This window comes from Thalassophryne amazonica, chromosome 11 (genome assembly GCF_902500255.1).
Source record: "Thalassophryne amazonica chromosome 11, fThaAma1.1, whole genome shotgun sequence".
NCBI classification, from domain to species: Eukaryota; Metazoa; Chordata; class Actinopteri; order Batrachoidiformes; family Batrachoididae; genus Thalassophryne; species Thalassophryne amazonica.
Window position 1 is genome coordinate 28722548 of NC_047113.1, and position 19806 is coordinate 28742353.

The window sequence follows — 19806 nt, forward strand, 5'->3', positions numbered from 1 at the left end:
CCTATCTTTGCTCAGTTTTGCCCATTCCTCTTTGCAGCACCTTTCAAGCTCCATCAAGTTAGATGGGGAGCATTGGTGCATAGCCATTTTCAGATGTCTCCAGATATGTTCAAATGGATTCAGGACTAGGCTCTGGCTGGGCCACTCAAGGACATTCACAGAGTTGTCCTGAAGCTACTCCTTTGATATCTTGGCTGTGTGCTTAGGGTGATTATCCTGCTGAAAGATGAATTTCTTTTTTAATAAATTTGCAAAAATCTCAACTCCTCAACTTATTTCACATTTTCATTATGGGGTATTGTGTGTAGAATTCTGAGCAAAAAAAGTGAATTTCATCCCTTTTGGATTAAGGCTGTAACATAACTTGATGTGGAAAAAGTGAAGTGCTGTGAATCCTTTCTGGATGCACTGCATCTGCTTATTGAGTTGGCAATGCTTTATGCCTGATGACTTCCCTAATAGGACTACAGATGCAGGTTGAGAATAGATACGAGTGGTTTGGAACTGGGAACCTTCTTAGGCCATCAGCCACATGGACACACATGTACTCCCCAACAACCCAATAAATGTTGTATCATTTGATAGCTTATGATGTCTAGTTTACAAAAATAATGTAACAGTAAAAATACTGGGAAGCACTATAACATATGACACCATTGGATTACTACCATTAACCAGCCTATTACAGAATTTAAAACGGTCAAAGAATGTCATTACAGTGGAGTAGGTGGATTGTTCAACCTTCAACATGGGTGTTTGTATGAAGGAAAATCCTCTGATCTGGAATGAACCTGAAAGATACAAGAAGCACCTAGTTTGTGCATCCATGATGTCAGGCACTTGTGAAATGGCCAATATCTTTGTCAATATATGTGTGATTTGAATAATTTTTGTACAAAATGAAAGCTGAAAAGTCACACTTTTGAATGATATATAGATTTTATGCAGATAGTTGTAGAGATTTTCATTGTGCTAAACAGCTAAACCTTATAGTCTCATTTTTGTGCAAGTATTTTCATTTTTCACAGGGTATCATACTTTAATCAAGTATACCTTTTGACACAATAAAGCTGTGCACATATTTCAAAATGTAGTCGATTCTATCTAAAGGCAGCGGTCATTTGGTGTCTTATATGTCCCATTTGCTTAAAATCAATCAATCAATAAATTTTTTTATATAGCGCCAAATCACAACAAACAGTTGCCCCAAGGCGCTTTATATTGTAAGGCAAGGCCATACAATAATTATGTAAAACCCCAACGGTCAAAACGACCCCCTGTGAGCAAGCACTTGGCTACAGTGGGAAGGAAAAACTCCCTTTTAACAGGAAGAAACCTCCAGCAGAACCAGGCTCAGGGAGGGGCAGTCCTCTGCTGGGACTGGTTGGGGCTGAGGGAGAGAACCAGGAAAAAGACATGCTGTGGAGGGGAGCAGAGATCGATCACTAATGATTAAATGCAGAGTGGTGCATACAGAGCAGAAAGAGAAAGAAACAGTGCATCATGGGAACCCCCCAGCAGTCTACGTCTAGAGCAGCATAACTAAGGGATGGTTCAGGGTCACCTGATCCAGCCCTAACTATAAGCTTTAGCAAAAAGGAAAGTTTTAAGCCTAATCTTAAAAGTAGAGAGGGTGTCTGTCTCCCTGATCTGAATTGGGAGCTGGTTCCACAGGAGAGGAGCCTGAAAGCTGAAGGCTCTGCCTCCCATTCTACTCTTACAAACCCTAGGAACTACAAGTAAGCCTGCAGTCTGAGAGCGAAGCGCTCTATTGGGGTGATATGGTACTACGAGGTCCCTAAGATAAGATGGGACCTGATTATTCAAAACCTTATAAGTAAGAAGAAGAATTTTAAATTCTATTCTAGAATTAACAGGAAGCCAATGAAGAGAGGCCAATATGGGTGAGATATGCTCTCTCCTTCTAGTCCCCGTCAGTACTCTGGCTGCAGCATTTTGAATTAACTGAAGGCTTTTTAGGGAACTTTTAGGACAACCTGATAATAATGAATTACAATAGTCCAGCCTAGAGGAAATAAATGCATGAATTAGTTTTTCAGCATCACTCTGAGACAAGACCTTTCTGATTTTAGAGATATTGCGTAAATGCAAAAAAGCAGTCCTACATATTTGTTTAATATGCGCTTTGAATGACATATCCTGATCAAAAATGACTCCAAGATTTCTCACAGTATTACTAGAGGTCAGGGTAATGCCATCCAGAGTAAGGATCTGGTTAGACACCATGTTTCTAAGATTTGTGGGGCCAAGTACAATAACTTCAGTTTTATCTGAGTTTAAAAGCAGGAAATTAGAGGTCATCCATGTCTTTATGTCTGTAAGACAATCCTGCAGTTTAGCTAATTGGTGTGTGTCCTCTGGCTTCATGGATAGATAAAGCTGGGTATCATCTGCGTAACAATGAAAATTTAAGCAATACCGTCCAATAATACTGCCTAAGGGAAGCATGTATAAAGTGAATAAAATTGGTCCTAGCACAGAACCTTGATGAATTCTAAAACCTGACTGAAACTCTTCAAATAGACCATTCCTCTGCAGATGATCAGTTAGCTGTTTTACAACTACCCTTTCAAGAATTTTTGAGAGAAAAGGAAGGTTGGAGATTGGCCTATAATTAGCTAAGATAGCTGGGTCAAGTGATGGCTTTTTAAGTAATGGTTTAATTACTGCCACCTTAAAAGCCTGTGGTACATAGCCAACTAACAAAGATAGATTGATCATATTTAAGATCGAAGCATTAAATAATGGTAGGGCTTCCTTGAGCAGCCTGGTAGGAATGGGGTCTAATAAACATGTTGATGGTTTGGATGAAGTAACTAATGAAAATAACTCAGACAGAACAATCGGAGAGAAAGAGTCTAACCAAATACCGGCATCACTGAAAGCAGCCAAAGATAACGATACGTCTTTGGGATGGTTATGAGTAATTTTTTCTCTAATAGTTAAAATTTGTTAGCAAAGAAAGTCATGAAGTCATTACTAGTTAAAGTTAATGGAATACTCAGCTCAATAGAGCTCTGACTCTTTGTCAGCCTGGCTACAGTGCTGAAAAGAAACCTGGGGTTGTTCTTATTTTCTTCAATTAGTGATGAGTAGAAAGATGTCCTAGCTTTATGGAGGGCTTTTTTATAGAGCAACAGACTCTTTTTCCAGGCTAAGTGAAGATCTTCTAAATTAGTGAGACGCCATTTCCTCTCCAACTTACGGGTTATCTGCTTTAAGCTACGAGTTTGTGAGTTATACCACGGAGTCAGACACTTCTGATTTAAAGCTCTCTTTTTCAGAGGAGCTACAGCATCCAAAGTTGTCTTCAATGAGGATGTAAAACTATTGACGAGATACTCTATCTCCCTTACAGAGTTTAGGTAGCTACTCTGCACTGTGTTGGTATATGGCATTAGAGAACATAAAGAAGGAATCATATCCTTAAACCTAGTTACAGCGCTTTCTGAAAGACTTCTAGTGTAATGAAACTTATTCCCCACTGCTGGGTAGTCCATCAGAGTAAATGTAAATGTTATTAAGAAATGATCAGACAGAAGGGAGTTTTCAGGGAATACTGTTAAGTCTTCTATTTCCATACCATAAGTCAGAACAAGATCTAAGATATGATTAAAGTGGTGGGTGGACTCATTTACTTTTTGAGCAAAGCCAATAGAGTCTAATAATAGATTAAATGCAGTGTTGAGGCTGTCATTCTCAGCATCTGTGTGGATGTTAAAATCGCCCACTATAATTATCTTATCTGAGCTAAGCACTAAGTCAGACAAAAGGTCTGAAAATTCACAGAGAAACTCACAGTAATGACCAGGTGGACGATAGATAATAACAAATAAAACTGTTTTTTGGGACTTCCAATTTGGATGGACAAGACTAAGAGACAAGCTTTCAAATGAATTAAAGCTCTGTCTGGGTTTTTGATTAATTAATAAGCTGGGATGGAAGATTGCTGCTAATCCTCCGCCCCGGCCCGTGCTACGAGCATTCTGACAGTTAGTGTGACTCGGGGGTGTTGACTCATTTAAACTAACATATTCATCCTGCTGTAACCAGGTTTCTGTTAGGCAGAATAAATCAATATGTTGATCAATTATTATATCATTTACCAACAGGGACTTAGAAGAGAGAGACCTAATGTTTAATAGACCACATTTAACTGTTTTAGTCTGTGGTGCAGTTGAAGGTGCTATATTATTTTTTCTTTTGAATTTTTATGCTTAAATAGATTTTTGCTGGTTATTGGTAGTCTGGGAGCAGGCACCGTCTCTACGGGGATGGGGTAATGAGGGGATGGCAGGGGGAGAGAAGCTGCAGAGAGGTGTGTAAGACTACAACTCTGCTTCCTGGTCCCAACCCTGGATAGTCACGGTTTGGAGGATTTAAGAAAATTGGCCAGATTTCTAGAAATGAGAGCTGCTCCATCCAAAGTGGGATGGATGCCGTCTCTCCTAACAAGACCAGGTTTTCCCCAGAAGCTTTGCCAATTATCTATGAAGCCCACCTCATTTTTTGGACACCACTCAGACAGCCAGCAATTCAAGGAGAACATGCGGCTAAACATGTCACTCCCGGTCCGATTGGGGAGGGGCCCAGAGAAAACTACAGAGTCCGACATTGTTTTTGCAAAGTTACACACCGATTTAATGTTAATTTTAGTGACCTCCGATTGGCGTAACCGGGTGTCATTACTGCCGACGTGAATTACAATCTTACCAAATTTACGCTTAGCCTTAGCCAGCAGTTTCAAATTTCCTTCAATGTCGCCTGCTCTGGCCCCCGGAAGACAATTGACTATGGTTGCTGGTGTCGCTAACTTCACATTTCTCAAAACAGAGTCGCCAATAACCAGAGTTTGATCCTCGGCGGGTGTGTCGTTGAGTGGGAAAAACGGTTAGAGATGTGAACGGGTTGGCGGTGTACACGGGGCTTCTGTTTAGGGCTACGCTTCCTCCTCACAGTCACCCAGTCGGCCTGCTTTCCCGGCTGCTCGGGATCTGCCAGGGGGTAACTAACGGCAGCTAAGCTACCTTGGTCCGCACCGACTACAGGGGCCTGGCTAGCTGTAGAATTTTCCACGGTGCGGAGCCGAGTCTCCAATTCGCCCAGCCTGGCCTCCAAAGCTACGTATAAGCTGCACTTATTACAAGTACCATTACTGCTAAAGGAGGCCGAGGAATAACTAAACATTTCACACCCAGAGCAGAAAAGTGCGGGAGAGACAGGAGAAGCCGCCATGCTAAATCAGCTAAGAGCTAGTAGCTACGCTAAGCTAGCGGATTCCTAAAAACACGCAAAGTGAATAATGTGTAAATAATTTAGAGGTGATTCAGCAGAAGGAGTGCTTTAGTTAAGGCACGTAAAGATTACACTGGGAAACAAATCGTAATCTAGATAACTAGATCAATCTAACTGCGCAGATTAAACAGCTAACAGATACAGAAAAACACAGCTGTGCTCCGGAACAGGAAGTGATACAATACCGCAGTGAGAGTCAACCACCAGAAGAGGCCAAAGATGATGATTTGGTAACTCTTTATGTTGTGCAGAGAAAAGATCAGATTTCATGATTGGACATTTTCTTTTGACTAAGGTAGATCAATAAAATTGCTCATATGTCACATTGAGTCCCAATATTTTTACTGTTACCAGTTATTTTCACTATCTAGACATCCTAAGCCAGTGGTGTCCAAAGACATTCCAGAAAAGGCCAAGAGGGCTGAAAAGAAAACCTGCACCCTCTTGGCCCTTTCTGGAATGTCTTTGGACACCACTGTTGTGAGCTTTCTAATGATACCAAATTTATAGAGTTGTGTGTACTCGTATGTGTGTGTGTGCTACTGTGCTGTTGACCTCAAACTTGTATTGACTTCACTTGACTTTCCACGTTCAGTTTCAAACATGATCATACCCATAATCTTTCTCTTGACCATTCTGTGACATCCGTGTATGTTTTTGTGCATCTACTATGGCAACTTATCCACATCTGCCAGTTCATTCCTATGGTCGGATGATATCGGTACAGTGTCACCGAGGTGCCACACATATACACATATTGTGTTTTTCAGCCTTTCTTTCTCCTTGTTGCACACAGGTTTACTCATCCTTTTTGCCTCCCTGTACTGTTTTGTGTGCAACTGGACAAACACACGTGTGTAAGCACACCGTCGATGAATGACCTGAACTTGAAAGCGAGGTCCCCTTTGCATTCTTGATCAGATTTGCCTCAGGCAGAGTTTCCAAAAGTAAGCTGTGTAAGCTGTGTGAATTAGAATCAGTGTGCATGAGATGGACATCAGAGCTTTGTCTCTTCTCCTTTGCAATTGCTCCTGTATACCTAGCAAACTTGCCTGTTGAGTGATGCCCAGAGTGGTACAAGCACAGACAATGTTAGCTCTGCATGTGTGTTGTTTGTTGTTCTTGTCCTTTGCATGTCCGCAGGGTGGAGGTTGACATTTTGAGTTTTAATTAGATTCAGCTCTGGTGATTAGTCACTGAGTCACTCACACTAGTATCTCCTGGTGCAAACCTGAGGACATGAAATGTGGTTGTCTTGTTTGAAATTAAAAGCAGAGGTGATGAATTTCATATATATATATATATATATATATATATATATATATATATATATATATATATATATACAGGCATTGACAGCTATGGAGGCTGCAAACAAAGTACTTGTGAGCACTTGTTTTTCCGAGTGTTTTTGGTAGCGTTTACATAGCCTTGAGGAAATTGTCCCAGCGCGCTGTTGAATGGAATGTAACTGCTAACATTAAGAATGGCGTTGCAGATTAATTGCAAAGTTTACATGTGATGTCTTGTTATGTCCACTCACTTATAAAAGTGATAAATGTTAATGTTGATGCAGTCATGGTAAAAACAGCAACCGCTCTCCACTGTAACAAGACTTAGAGCACGTGCAGGTCTATTAGTCATAAACGCAGCCTGTTAAAAACAGTCTCTGTTAGTGGCTCTGCTTTGTGTGTGCTTGTAAGTGCTGTCATTGATGTAACTGAAAAATCTAAGAAATACATCTGTGGGATCAGGCAGCTTGAAAAACATTGGCAGTTACTATGATGGGTTTAAAACTGTGTGCTGCTCCGGTAAATGGCAGACTACGCACACATCAACATCCAAAATCTGACAGACTCTCTCAAAGTAAAATAAAAATACCAAAGACTACTATCTCTACTGGGGAGAATGAAATACAAAAGGAAAAAACTGAACAGGGCATTCACCAACTTGTAGAATGATTTCCAAGATTAAATATGTAAAGTCCACACCATCAAAGAAGTTGTCAGGCATGCATCATGTGCAGTTGCCAGAGAATAATATCAAGGGCCGCGCCATCAAAGAGGTCCTGACCAGCACAGTCACGCATGGATGGTGCGTGATTACCAGCCGGAGAACAATGTCCAGATCCACGCCGTCCTCCTGTGAACAGATGTCCTCAATGGTTCCGCTCTATTAGAGCCCATCTCTGTGCACCTGATTTAGAAGAAGAAGAAGGAGGAGGAGTAAAAGGATAATTGGAGCTGGTGCGGAGAGATGTGTCCATCCCACTGATCATGAGCCACAGTTGCTGGACTCTCTTGGCCACTTCCAAAAGCAGCGTCTCTCTCCAATCATCTCCACTATTTTGGCAAGCTTCCACGGCAGCTCCGCTGTCAGCTCCGCACAAAGTTCTCTCACGATTCTGGCACATTAGATAGGTAGTCCATTATCTCCTGAAAATAACATATTCCAACTTTTTTCCACTGCAAGAAATACATCTGTATGTTCAGGCAGGCTGTAAAAACAGCATCATGGTGGAGTTTCAGATTCATACACACATAGCTGATTAAAAGAGCCTCATGGAGATTTTCCATGTGCACATTCACAGCGGCAATTATAACGAGGTTTAAAATAGCATCCTGTGACACAGACAGCAGACTCGTACGTTAGGATCCAAAATCCGACAGACTCTTTCAAAAAGTTTAAAGCATTTTGGGGTGAAGTGTGTCGTCTCCTCTCTGTATAGATCAATGAACAGGGTGGCGAGCAGTGCTTGTGTGCAATCGCAAACTGGTAGCAAGTCTTGAAGTGCCTAAAAATCACATATTCCATACTTTTTCCAAACATCTGCACGCAGGTCCACTGATGTGCCTGAATGCTGAGTCATTCCTGTCATATGAATGGTTAGTAGTTTCATGATTTGATGTTGCAGCGTTCGTTTCACTCTGTTTGGTTGCCATTCTGCGTTTATTAAAAGTGACGTTGCCTGCCGAAAAATACAGAGAGTTAAACGTTTTCCGGAAATATGCCTGCTTGACTCGTTAAGCAAGAGGTTTAATTAGCAATAAAACACATCAGCGACCACTAATCATGACCGCATGTGCACGGATAAACTCGCAATCACGACTACGTTGATGTTGTGTTGTTGAACGGCAAGTTTTAAAACATGCGACACGTGCTTTAAATAGACTTATTGCATATTTAAAGCAAAGCAATTTGTTTGTGTATTTAAAAAAAACACGGTGCTGTGTCGCTCTGACTGAAAAAAAAAATCTTTATTTGACTGATTCTTATCGGATTTGATCAGAGTTTTCATGTATTCGTCAACAGGGTGCACAACGGATTTATCAAAGCAGCTTTTGTAGATAAACCACACTCAGCGGCCCCACACAAGGCTGGTTTTTCCACAGGCTGCTGTCACAATGTGCATGCACTGCTGGGAAAGCTCCGAAACTTGTCCAATTTGGGAAGGTTATGGTGGATCTGTGTTGTCCACTGTTACCCAGTATGAAGGTCCCACGTTCATTTCTGGCTTGGTCCTTTATTTCTGGAGTTTGCATGTTCTCCACGTGTTTGCCTTGGTTTCCACTGGGTGCTCTGACTTCCTCTCACCCCCAAAGACATGCAGGTTCGGTGTGTTAAAATCTCTAAATTGACTGCATGTGTGATTGAGCTTGTTTGTCTGTGTCGGCCCTGCAATAGCCTGGTGGTCTGTCCAGGTGGTACCAGTGACTGCTATAATAGTCTCCAGACCCCTGTGACCCTTAACTGGAATAAGTTGGTTCAGAGCATGAACAAATTATTAAAAGTGCTACTGTAGTCTGTGTGGTTTAATATATGTAGACAAAGACAAAGTGAGGTGCCGACAGAACAATAAAGACAAAGGCTTTGCCACAATCTAAGCATTCAATCTTTCTAAGTGGCATCAGAGCTTGCAACCAGCTCATTTAATTATTCCAAAATTGAATTTGGGCCACAGGATGACTGAAACCTACATCTTCATTAAAGCATGTTTGAGCATTAGGTTAATTTGTTTTCATTGTGCATCCACTGCTCTGCTTAGGTCTGCACAATGACGCAATCACTGCTCATCAGAGATGCATATTTTATTAACTTTTTCATTGAAAGGCAACACAGTAATCCATAGAAATTACTCTTGAAAATGTTTTGGATAAATATTGTTTTTCAGCAAAACCTGTAGCTTTTTTTTTCTAATGGTCTACCTCACTTTCACTTTGCAGTCAATTGCTCCATGACTTTTATTCCTGTATCCCGCACGAGAAACTGCAAAAACAGAAGGTGGCCTCCATGAATGAAATTGTGAACAGCAAGCTCTTCCAGAGACAAGGTAAGAGTGACTCTCACCAGTCCATGGTCTTGATCGTGAAGAGCTGACCAATGATGGGCTTGAATTTAGTGCTGTAACCAGTCACAGTTTGTAATGAACAAAACCAGCCTAACTTGCTCTTTGTGAATTCCTGCAGGTATTAGTTGCTTTTTACTTAATGTGACTGAGATCACATTAAAAAGTCTTATATGCAACAAGCAATTACGCGAAGCAAAAGGATTGAACCTGCTGTACTTTAGGGCCCCTTCACACATAGTGCGAAGTTTGGATGGCATTTGGACAAAAACGGTGAAACAGCGCGAAACGGTTCAAAATTAATACACCATGAAACATTGCGCAAACGGGCTGGCCTGCACGAACCCGATGCAAGAGTTCGTGCACGCGCCGGTGTCTTTCGGGCAGGAACACACAGTGCCAGCTGTGGCACATCGTGCCGCTTATGTGGAGGAAATATAAAAAAACCAGTCAGTACCTGTGGGACCACATCGCGCCGCTTATTTGGAATGAAAAAAACAAACAAAAATAAATACGACCCACTGGATGCGAACTTGCACCATCCGAAAGCTCTGATTGGCAGTCAGAAACTTTACCACTCAGCTACCGAGCTGTTCTTTGAAAGCTGCGGGAATCTGCCTCATATCAGGAAGGACATGGAAGTATTACAGAAAAAATTAAAATCACACACCATATAAAAACACCGCATTTATCAAGTGAGCAATACAAATATGATCCATCTGTTCCTCTGTAAATGACCCGTGGTCACTGACATACAGTCATGAAATGACATGAATGAGAAGCATTTCGCTCATCTCATTCATCTCCACATTTGTTGGCGTGTCTTGTGGACGACGTGCCGCAGGACACTGCATCATGTGGAATAGAGCTCACGTGGGTGACGTGACAGTGAGATCCCCTGCTGCTTGTGCTGATCTGATGGTCCATTTCAACCTGGGAGCAGCCTGTCCATGTGTGCGCCTTGTGCGCGTTTGCTCACTGCAGCATGTTGCCACAGTGATATATGTTTTTATTTACGTCCACTTGATAGCAGCAAACACACACCTCCTGTAACCACAGTGCACACACCAAAGCCACACTCATGTGGGACTTAGACAAATTTCTCTGTGAGTACGAAAGTGATTGTCTGCAGTCTGCTGTCGTGCCAAGAGTGCGACTGGCCACACATTTTCTAAGTGCCATGCGAGCGTTGTTAGAAGTGTCACTTGGAATTTGGCTGGCACCTGCTGTGAGAGGGTGCGATGGGTTCGCACAGCGCACACTTTGTCTTTCAGGCGCTTGTGTGCGCAAATAGTTGTAGCAACAGGTGTACGAAGCATTGGAGGCAGGGATGATTATCACACGGTTTGCACACCATTCCTGCGTCATGCGCACTAAGTGTGCACTTCGTCCAAACTATGCGCTGTGTGTGATGGGACCCTTAGGGATGTTCTTTGCTCTATAGGTCTTATCTTTATACAGAGCAGTTGATAAAAGTATTCACTAGTGCTGTCAGAGTAAGGATTCAATGTGGATAAAAGTATGAGCCAAATGGTGAAAGGACATTATATTGATTTTTATGTGATTTCATGTGTTTTTTGCAGTTGATGGGGCTCACTCACATATTACCACATTACTATCAGACTTATTATTGAAACATTTGTCATTACTTTAAAACATTTAAAGTAAACCTTTTATTTTCTGAACTTATATTTCCTTGATAGTAGTACATGAAGACAGTACAGGCTCCACCAATCTGACATTTGACCCCATTGACCTTGACCTTCACTCAAATGATTGACCTTTGGCTGACCTTGCCAGGGCACTTCTGGAATCCACCGAAGTGGATGTCACATTTGGTACAAATTGGGCTGAATTTCAAATAACTGGACATATGCCAAAATGAATTCTTTAAGGGCAACTTTCAGATCAACCTTCAAGATTGACTGAAATCAGCAGAAGAACCAGGGAGGAGTCTGTCCACAAATAAGCAGACATGACTTTGGGCCAAGTGATTGACTTTTGACAAATCTGACATTGCTGGTCAATTGTGGAACCCACCTCCACATGTGTGGCAGGTTTGGTGCAAATCAGAGTGAAAATCTTAAATTTTGTCCATGGAGCCCAATGACATTGATCCCAGTCTTTGGTAAATTTGACTTTGTTCGGGCAATTCCAGAACCCACCTCCATATAAGTTCTAGGTTTGGTGGACATCGGACCTGTGACCCTGATAACCTTGACCTTTGCCAAAACAAACCCTTTAAGGGCAATTTCAAACTCAGACATCATCCACATACCAAGACCAGTGGAAGTCAGGCCAAGGACCTGAGAGGAGTACAGGGACAGACAGACAGACAGACGGACAAACAGACAGACTGTTTTTAAGTTTTAGTATGATGTTCTGCTTCCACTAATATTCAGTTTAAATGTCACTGTGTGAACTCAGTTTTCATCCACTTTTTACAGTTAAATATTGTTCAGGCTTCATTTGAAACATCCACATAATTTCACAGTTCCATGAGTGTGCTTGTAAAAGTGCATGACAGTATAAACAAAATTTCAGCCTGACAGCTTGTTTTTATCATCTGTGACGTGTAATGGAAACCCATATATGAAGTCTGTACTTCGTGAGAGATGCCTAATGAGATCGGCTACACTCTGTGTGACACACCCACGTACTTTGTGGTTGAAAGATGGAAAAATCCAGCAATCTCAAAATATCAGTTTATAAGACGACAGATGAACGATGTTTGCTTGCTGAAGAGATGAAATGACACCATTAAAACATGGATATGTTGAAGTGTCAAAAGCAGTCTCGTCTGCAGGAACTATTTTCCATGATAGATGTACAATTTTTAAATGCGTGGTGTGGCCATAACTGTCAAAAGTTTGATAAAGGAGACAATACTGTATGCTAATATTTGCAACGTAATAGCTGTTCCACTTGTTTTGTAACCTTCTTCTTTCCCCAAAAGCATTGAACCTCTGTCCCATCCCACCTTATCAAAAATCAGCTCCAGTGACAACAGTTAATATATTAGTATATCAATGGTGAGGACAGCTTCTTTTGTTGAAGCTCCTGAAACATTTCAAACAATTTTTCATCAAGAGTTTTCAATCGGATTTACCTTCGTGTTGCGTTGACATTGATTCACCAAGCAGACAGAAATGTTTGGATCTTTCACGTCAAGAAAAAACCACACACGCCATTCATGCTTCAGTAGATGTTAGCGGTGAAATGGTAGAAAATAAATCAATTTTAATGTCACAGGCGATACCAGCTGTTTGCCAAAGGAGAAGTCATTCCTTCTTAATATTTCAGACAGATCAGACACAAAGTGCTTTCAAAGCTTACAGTTCCACTGTTATTAATGTGTCATTTTTTTCCACATTCTACCTCTTTCATTTTTAAATGATTTCCATGAGATTTGACATAATTGACTGGAACACTTACTTTTTCTTTGTATCCCCTGGCATTTTGCCTCACCCATTTTCCATATATTAGAATCTACCCTCTACCTCAGCTCAGTTCTATTGTGGTTTTCTAATTTGCTTGTAATTTGCTGATAAGAGGTGGATTTTGTGCAAAAGACCACATTGCTGAGGATAGATCGGGCTAATATTGTGCTGCTGGATAATACAGATGTGATAAAAGTGCTTGTAATTGGCCCTCCGCAGTGCAACCTGAGGGATTTCTAAGATAGACCGTGTGATTGGGGTAGATAACCTGTAGTGTGAGAAAAATATCACATTGAGTGCAATAATTATCAGTGGCATTTCTGCATCTCTGCATCAATGCATTGTCATAGAAGAAGAAGAAACAAGTCATACGCAGGCCCTGAAGCCCAATTTAATGTATTTATACAGGGCCAAATCACAACAGAAGTCACCTCAAGGTATTGCAAACAAGTAAGGACTAAACTTTACTCAACCTTTGAGCAAGCACATAGGCAACAGTGGTAAAGAAAAATTCCCCCAGATGTCTTTTTGATTATAGGAAGAAACCTCAAGCAGACCAGACTCATTGGGGTGGCTATTTACTTTGGCCATACTCAGAAAAGCAAAACAATGAAATAAAAGCAACAAATTGTCAAACATTCAGAAACAAAAGTGTTGCAGCTGCAGTATGTACCAATATTCATATTAAGTCCAATTATCACAATGAATGATTTTTCATAACACAATGAAGAGGTGAAAGCAAAGTTTAATTAAAGTGGATTACAACTGGTGAGTCAGTGATTCACTCAGTAGCAAGTTTTTGATTACATGACCCATAGGCGCTCTCCAGATATCAAATAGCTGGAAGGATGGATGGATGGATCTCTGACATGTCATCTATCGATACAGATCCTCCATGCTGCTCTTTGACTCATGCATGGATTACAGTAGATGGATCTCCTGGTCTTGGTGGTGTCTTGTCACCTTGGCTCACCTTTTGCAGCTAGTACAGCTACTGCTCCACCAAGCAGGATCCCAGAAGGAGAACAAATCAGAAAGCCCATTGCTCCCAGTGCTTTTCCCTGAATACCATAGCTTGAAGCATAAGAATCTGCAGTTCCCCTTGGATGGGATGTTAGTCCATCACAGGTGATTTCCCCAGTCTCAGCTGGTACCCTTTTACTGCTGGGTGGACTGGGACAGCACAAATAAACATATATATATATAGATCATTTAAAAAGAAAAAGTGCTTTTCAAGAAAAAGTCAGAACAGCAAAAGATTCCCAGGTTCATCTACACACACACACACACACACACACACACACACACACACACACACACACACACACACACACACACACACACACACACACACACACACACACACACACACACACACACACACACACACTACCTACCAGTGGTGGGCACAGTTCAGATAATCCGATAACAGATAATTATCGAAGATAATGTTTTCATTATCAGATTATCTTTTTAGATAACTTTAAAAACCATTATCGGACTAATATCTTCCAATAAATTTTTGTCTGATAACTTTTAAACCGATAACTTAGTAAACAAAGCTGAACAGCAGCAAACATTTTTAAAATCAGTTGAGCACCTACCTGTTAAAAGTTTCCTAACAGATGTATAGTTCCACCCTCTGCAAACAGAAGAGAGCTGCTTCCAGGAGAAATCACTCTATCCTCTACAAGCAAAGTAGAACTGGTCACAAAAATATTTAACTTATGGTTCAAATTTTAACCAAACTAATTTTGGACAAGTTATTTAAAATTACTGTCATGTCTGAAGTTTTATAAAGTGAAAATATCAGATATATGTTTTATTTTTAAAGTAATGTGCTAATTTGTAAGGTTTTAGTGAGCACATGCTGTGCCCAACAGTGCATTATGGGTAGGATAGGGTAATCTCAGTACGTTCACGACAGGACAAATGCATTTCAGACACTCTCATCAGGCTCCACGGACATCAGCATTAAACTCTAGTGCCTAAAACTCTGGTGAATATAATCTCTGGGTTTATAGACGTTATTGTATTATTATTGTGTATATATATATATATATATATATATATATATATAATTTAGAAGGACCTTGAAACATGTTTCTCAGTATTTTCCCAATAGTTGCTTGTGGGAAAGACTAATGATTCAACAGAGTAAAGCCAGATTTATTGGCGGTGATCATAATGAATATATTTTATTCATCAACTCACATTTCGTAAACACTGTGATGAACAAAACCTACAAAAATCATTCGGGATTGTTATTTGGGAGACTTTATATATTGCAGGTAATGGTGTTAGTATATCCATAATGTATGCAGGAGAAAGACAATTTAAACATTCAGTGCCACTTTATACTAGATTCTGTACTGCACTGAAGCCACTGTAATGCTTTTTACACTGGAGTGATATGCTCTTACTTATCCACAAGTGTCTTGTACAAGGACAAGGAATCAAATCCAGGTCTACATATTGGTATCTCAACGCCTGTCACAGTGAACAGCAAAATCACTTGTTTGCATTTGCATCAGACTGACTGATGGCACAATCTGGATGTGAGTGTGCTTGTGCATTTCAATGTTTTGGCAGTGGTACGTGCTTTTGGGTGGGTCCACTGCTTTTCAGTGTCTCTTTCTGCCCTTTGTAACAGTGGGTCTACTCCTCTATCCACTACTGCTGGCCAAGTGAGTACTCAGTCCAAGCTTTGGTCTTTTGGTATTGATTCTGGCACAGATGATTGATTCCCAGGGGCTGGGGTGACAGGCTCACCCCTCTGGCCAGCTGTCAACATAGTCACACTTTGTCATCAAGAAAGGAGGGGAAGACGGGAAGAGGGATAAAGTGATAAAAGGTATCCAGAGCAGAAGAATAGGGATGACAGGGTGGACAAGAAAAAGTAGGATGGCGGTGAAAACAGGAATTGTAAGACATCATATTTGGTAAATAAATACATGCACTTGAATTAGGCCTGGTACCACTGGGGAGAGGATTAATTGTGCATGAATTGAGTATGCAAAGTACGGGCATTCGTTGTCGTCAACAACAAATATGGCCAAAAATGACAAAGGTCCCAATATGAATTACGGATATATTAATAATATATAGCAAATATATGATGAACAATCACGGTTGTATAACGCATGTAGTGAGGAAACGGATCCTACGCATTGCGATTATCACGGCAGTATTATGGGTGTTTATGAATGCATCGCGCATGTGTTGCACGGTCCAGCTGCAGCTTCCTCTGTGATTCAGGAGGTGATTAGAGCCGTTTTCAACAGCCAATTTGCAGAATAAAATGATTAATCCACCACAAAATAATTTTTTTAATATACGCAGCATCTAGCACAGAGCGTGTGGCAGCTGGTAGAACAAAGAACGGCGTCCAGCTGTGAACACAGCGCATCTCCTTTGCATCCGCCGCAAATCAGATGCAAAGCAGACGTAATAAAAACGCTTTATTCATGGCCAATCTGTATGCAGTCGCTACAACTTATTTTAGTTCATGATGTGGACATGATGGGCACGCAAAATATCCGTTTTACACACTGTCCCAGTCCGCTGCCAAGTCGCAAATCCCTGTCAGTTGCGGATATCAGCAGATGATGGCAAATATACAGCGCATAGATTGAGTATGTATTGTGTATGTATTGTGTATGTATTGAGTATGTAAGGCGGATGTCATCCGCAGCCAAAATTTTGTGCAGCTCAAAAATCCTGGTAACGGAAAAACGTGCCTCTGCGGATAATTGAGGATGTGTGCGGGTGTCAACCGACTCACACAAGCATGTTTCACAGATATTGCAGATGTTAAGCGAATATGAGCCAATTTTGTGCGCAATCCATACGCAAATTCTCCTAAACACCAGTGGGACCGGGTCCTAAGAGACAGATGACTCCCTTGTAGGTAATAAAAAGATTGTTCTCTCCAGTTATAAAGTGAATTGTATTCATGCATACGCTCATTTAAAGGCTGCCGTTTTTAGGGTTAGGGTTAGCGTTAAAATGATGGTCCCCATTTGAAATATAACACTTCAAAATGCAACATTCAGGATCTGGGGTGAAGAAGAGTTAGCAGAGAGACCAAAGGCCTTGATGAGAAATAGAAAGATCCTCAGAAATAATTACAAGATAATGAAAAAGAGAGCAGACAGGGATTGGTAAACTGGGCACTGGACAAGAAGTGCAAATAAGGGAATGATGAAATTGATAGATGACCAAGAAATCATGTTATATGACTGTATTTATGTGGCTCTCTTCCATCTCGTGCAGATGCTCCAAATGATTTACAAAAATTCCTCACATTCACCCACAGGCTGATGCAGGGTGCAGCCATGCGAGGTGCTCAAGTGCACACAGAGAGCAACTTAGGGACTAATGTCTCATTTCACCTTACTGTTTCTGTAATATCTATAATATGTTGGAACCTGTATGGTGGAGCCTGTATCGAATACCATCATTTTTGAAGGAAGTATCATGTTACCATGTAATAAATGGCTTCTTGCAGAGCAATCATAAGTAATTGATAAAATATACAAATAGGAAACCGATAACATCAAGGATTACAATTTAGACTTCAGAATAATTTCTTTCTTCTATGTTAAACATTCACCACATGTCTTGCCATAGGTGTATGATGATATACAGTATATCATATTGTGAAGCAAGTGTATCATTACACCTCTAATCTGTAAATATGCAAACCACTCCATAGTGTTCAACGTGAAGAAATGCATTTCTTCAGGGCCCCTTCACACATAGTACGAATAGTACAACTCAGGGCTACTCATGGCGAAACAGCTCGTATGAGTGAACCACAAAAACATCACGCTGACGGGCAGGCGTGCACGATCCTGGTGCGACGGTTTGTGCAAGCGACAATAAAATAAAAACCAGCTGTGTAATTAGTGAATATCACTGGGTTGATATAAATAATACATAAAAAGCATGTGTCATGCACGTGTGCACGACACATGCGTGACACATGCACCACATTTGTGTGGTTTTTCGCATCTCCACAGTTGTTGGCCACTTAGACACATTTCACATCCAGCTTGACAGTGATCATCTGCTGACTGTTTTCGTAATGGCCACGCATTTTCTAAGTGTCAAACGAGTGGTGGTAGATGTTCGTGTGTGTCAGCTGGAATTTGGCCGACAGCTGCCGTGAGAGTGTTCAATTGGCTCGCACAGCGCACACTCTGTGTTTCAGCCACTGGTGTGGGCAAATAGTTGTAGCAACAGGTGTACGAGGCATTGGAATCAGCTACGATTTTACACGTTTTGCATACGATTCCTGCTTCATGCCCACTTTATGCGCAATTCGACAAAATTTGCACTGTGTGACAAGGGGCCCTTACAGAGAGCAAACGATCCACGAAAGGCTAATTTTGTACATTTTCCATCATCCAGTTGTGTGGAATACATGCACAGAGCACTATGGAGACAAAAACAAGCAACAGGAGAATCAACTGCAAATCATAACTCATATTCACAATGTGTTAAACTCCATGAACTAGTTTCTTTTATTTTTATACAGCTACACTATTTGACTCTCAACAGGAAAGGAGATTGAGATGCTCACTGCTATGCTGATGATACTTAGTTGTACATGCCGATAACTGCTGGTAATCTCATACAGATCAAGACATTAGAGCATTGCCTTGCTACAGTGAAAAGCTGGATGTCTAGCAATTTCTTACTTTTAAATTCGGAGAAGACTAAAGTGATGGTTAATTAAACCATTACTTAAAAAGCCATCACTTGACCCAGCTATCTTAGCTAATTATAGGCCAATCTCCAACCTTCCTTTTCTCTCAAAAATTCTTGAAAGGGTAGTTGTAAAACAGCTAACTGATCATCTGCAGAGGAATGGTCTATTTGAAGAGTTTCAGTCAGGTTTTAGAATTCATCATAGTACAGAAACAGCATTAGTGAAGGTTACAAATGATCTTCTTATGGCCTCAGACAGTGGACTCATCTCTGTGCTTGTTCTGTTAGACCTCAGTGCTGCTTTTGATACTGTTGACCATAAAATTTTATTACAGAGATTAGAGCATGCCATAGGTATTAAAGGCACTGTGCTGTGGTGGTTTGAATCATATTTATCTAATAGATTACAATTTGTTCATGTAAATGGGGAATCTTCTTCACAGACTAAGGTTAATTATGGAATTCCACAAGGTTCTGTGCTAGGACCAATTTTATTCACTTTATACATGCTTCCCTTAGGCAGTATTATTAGATGGCATTGCTTAAATTTTCATTGTTACGCAGATGATACCCAGCTTTATCTATCCATGAAGCCAGAGGACACACACCAATTAGCTAAACTGCAGGATTGTCTTACAGACATAAGGACATGGATGACCTCTAATTTCCTGCTTTTAAACTCAGATAAAACTGAAGTTATTGTACTTGGCCCCACAAATCTTAGAAACATGGTGTCTAACCAGATCCTTACTCTGGATGGCATTACCCTGACCTCTAGTAATACTGTGAGAAATCTTGGAGTCATTTTTGATCAGGATATGTCATTCAAAGCGCATATTAAACAAATATGTAAGACTGCTTTTTTGCATTTACGTAGTATCTCTAAAATTAGAAAGGTCTTGTCTCAGAGTGATGCTGAAAAACTAATTCATGCATTTATTTCCTCTAGGCTGGACTATTGTAATTCATTATTATCAGGTTGTCCTAAAA

General features: G+C 40.7%; 1 protein-coding gene across 2 annotated transcripts in view; it reads left to right on the forward strand.

The window, feature by feature from the left end:
- The window catches only part of LOC117519806 (dedicator of cytokinesis protein 2-like), a 406014-nt gene that overhangs the window by 106494 nt on the left and 279714 nt on the right, over positions 1 to 19806 (forward strand). For both annotated transcript variants that reach the window (XM_034181049.1, XM_034181050.1), the window contains exon 24: positions 9540 to 9646. In XM_034181049.1, coding sequence (XP_034036940.1) covers positions 9540 to 9646 — 107 coding nt within the window. The remainder of the gene's footprint in view (positions 1 to 9539; positions 9647 to 19806) is intronic.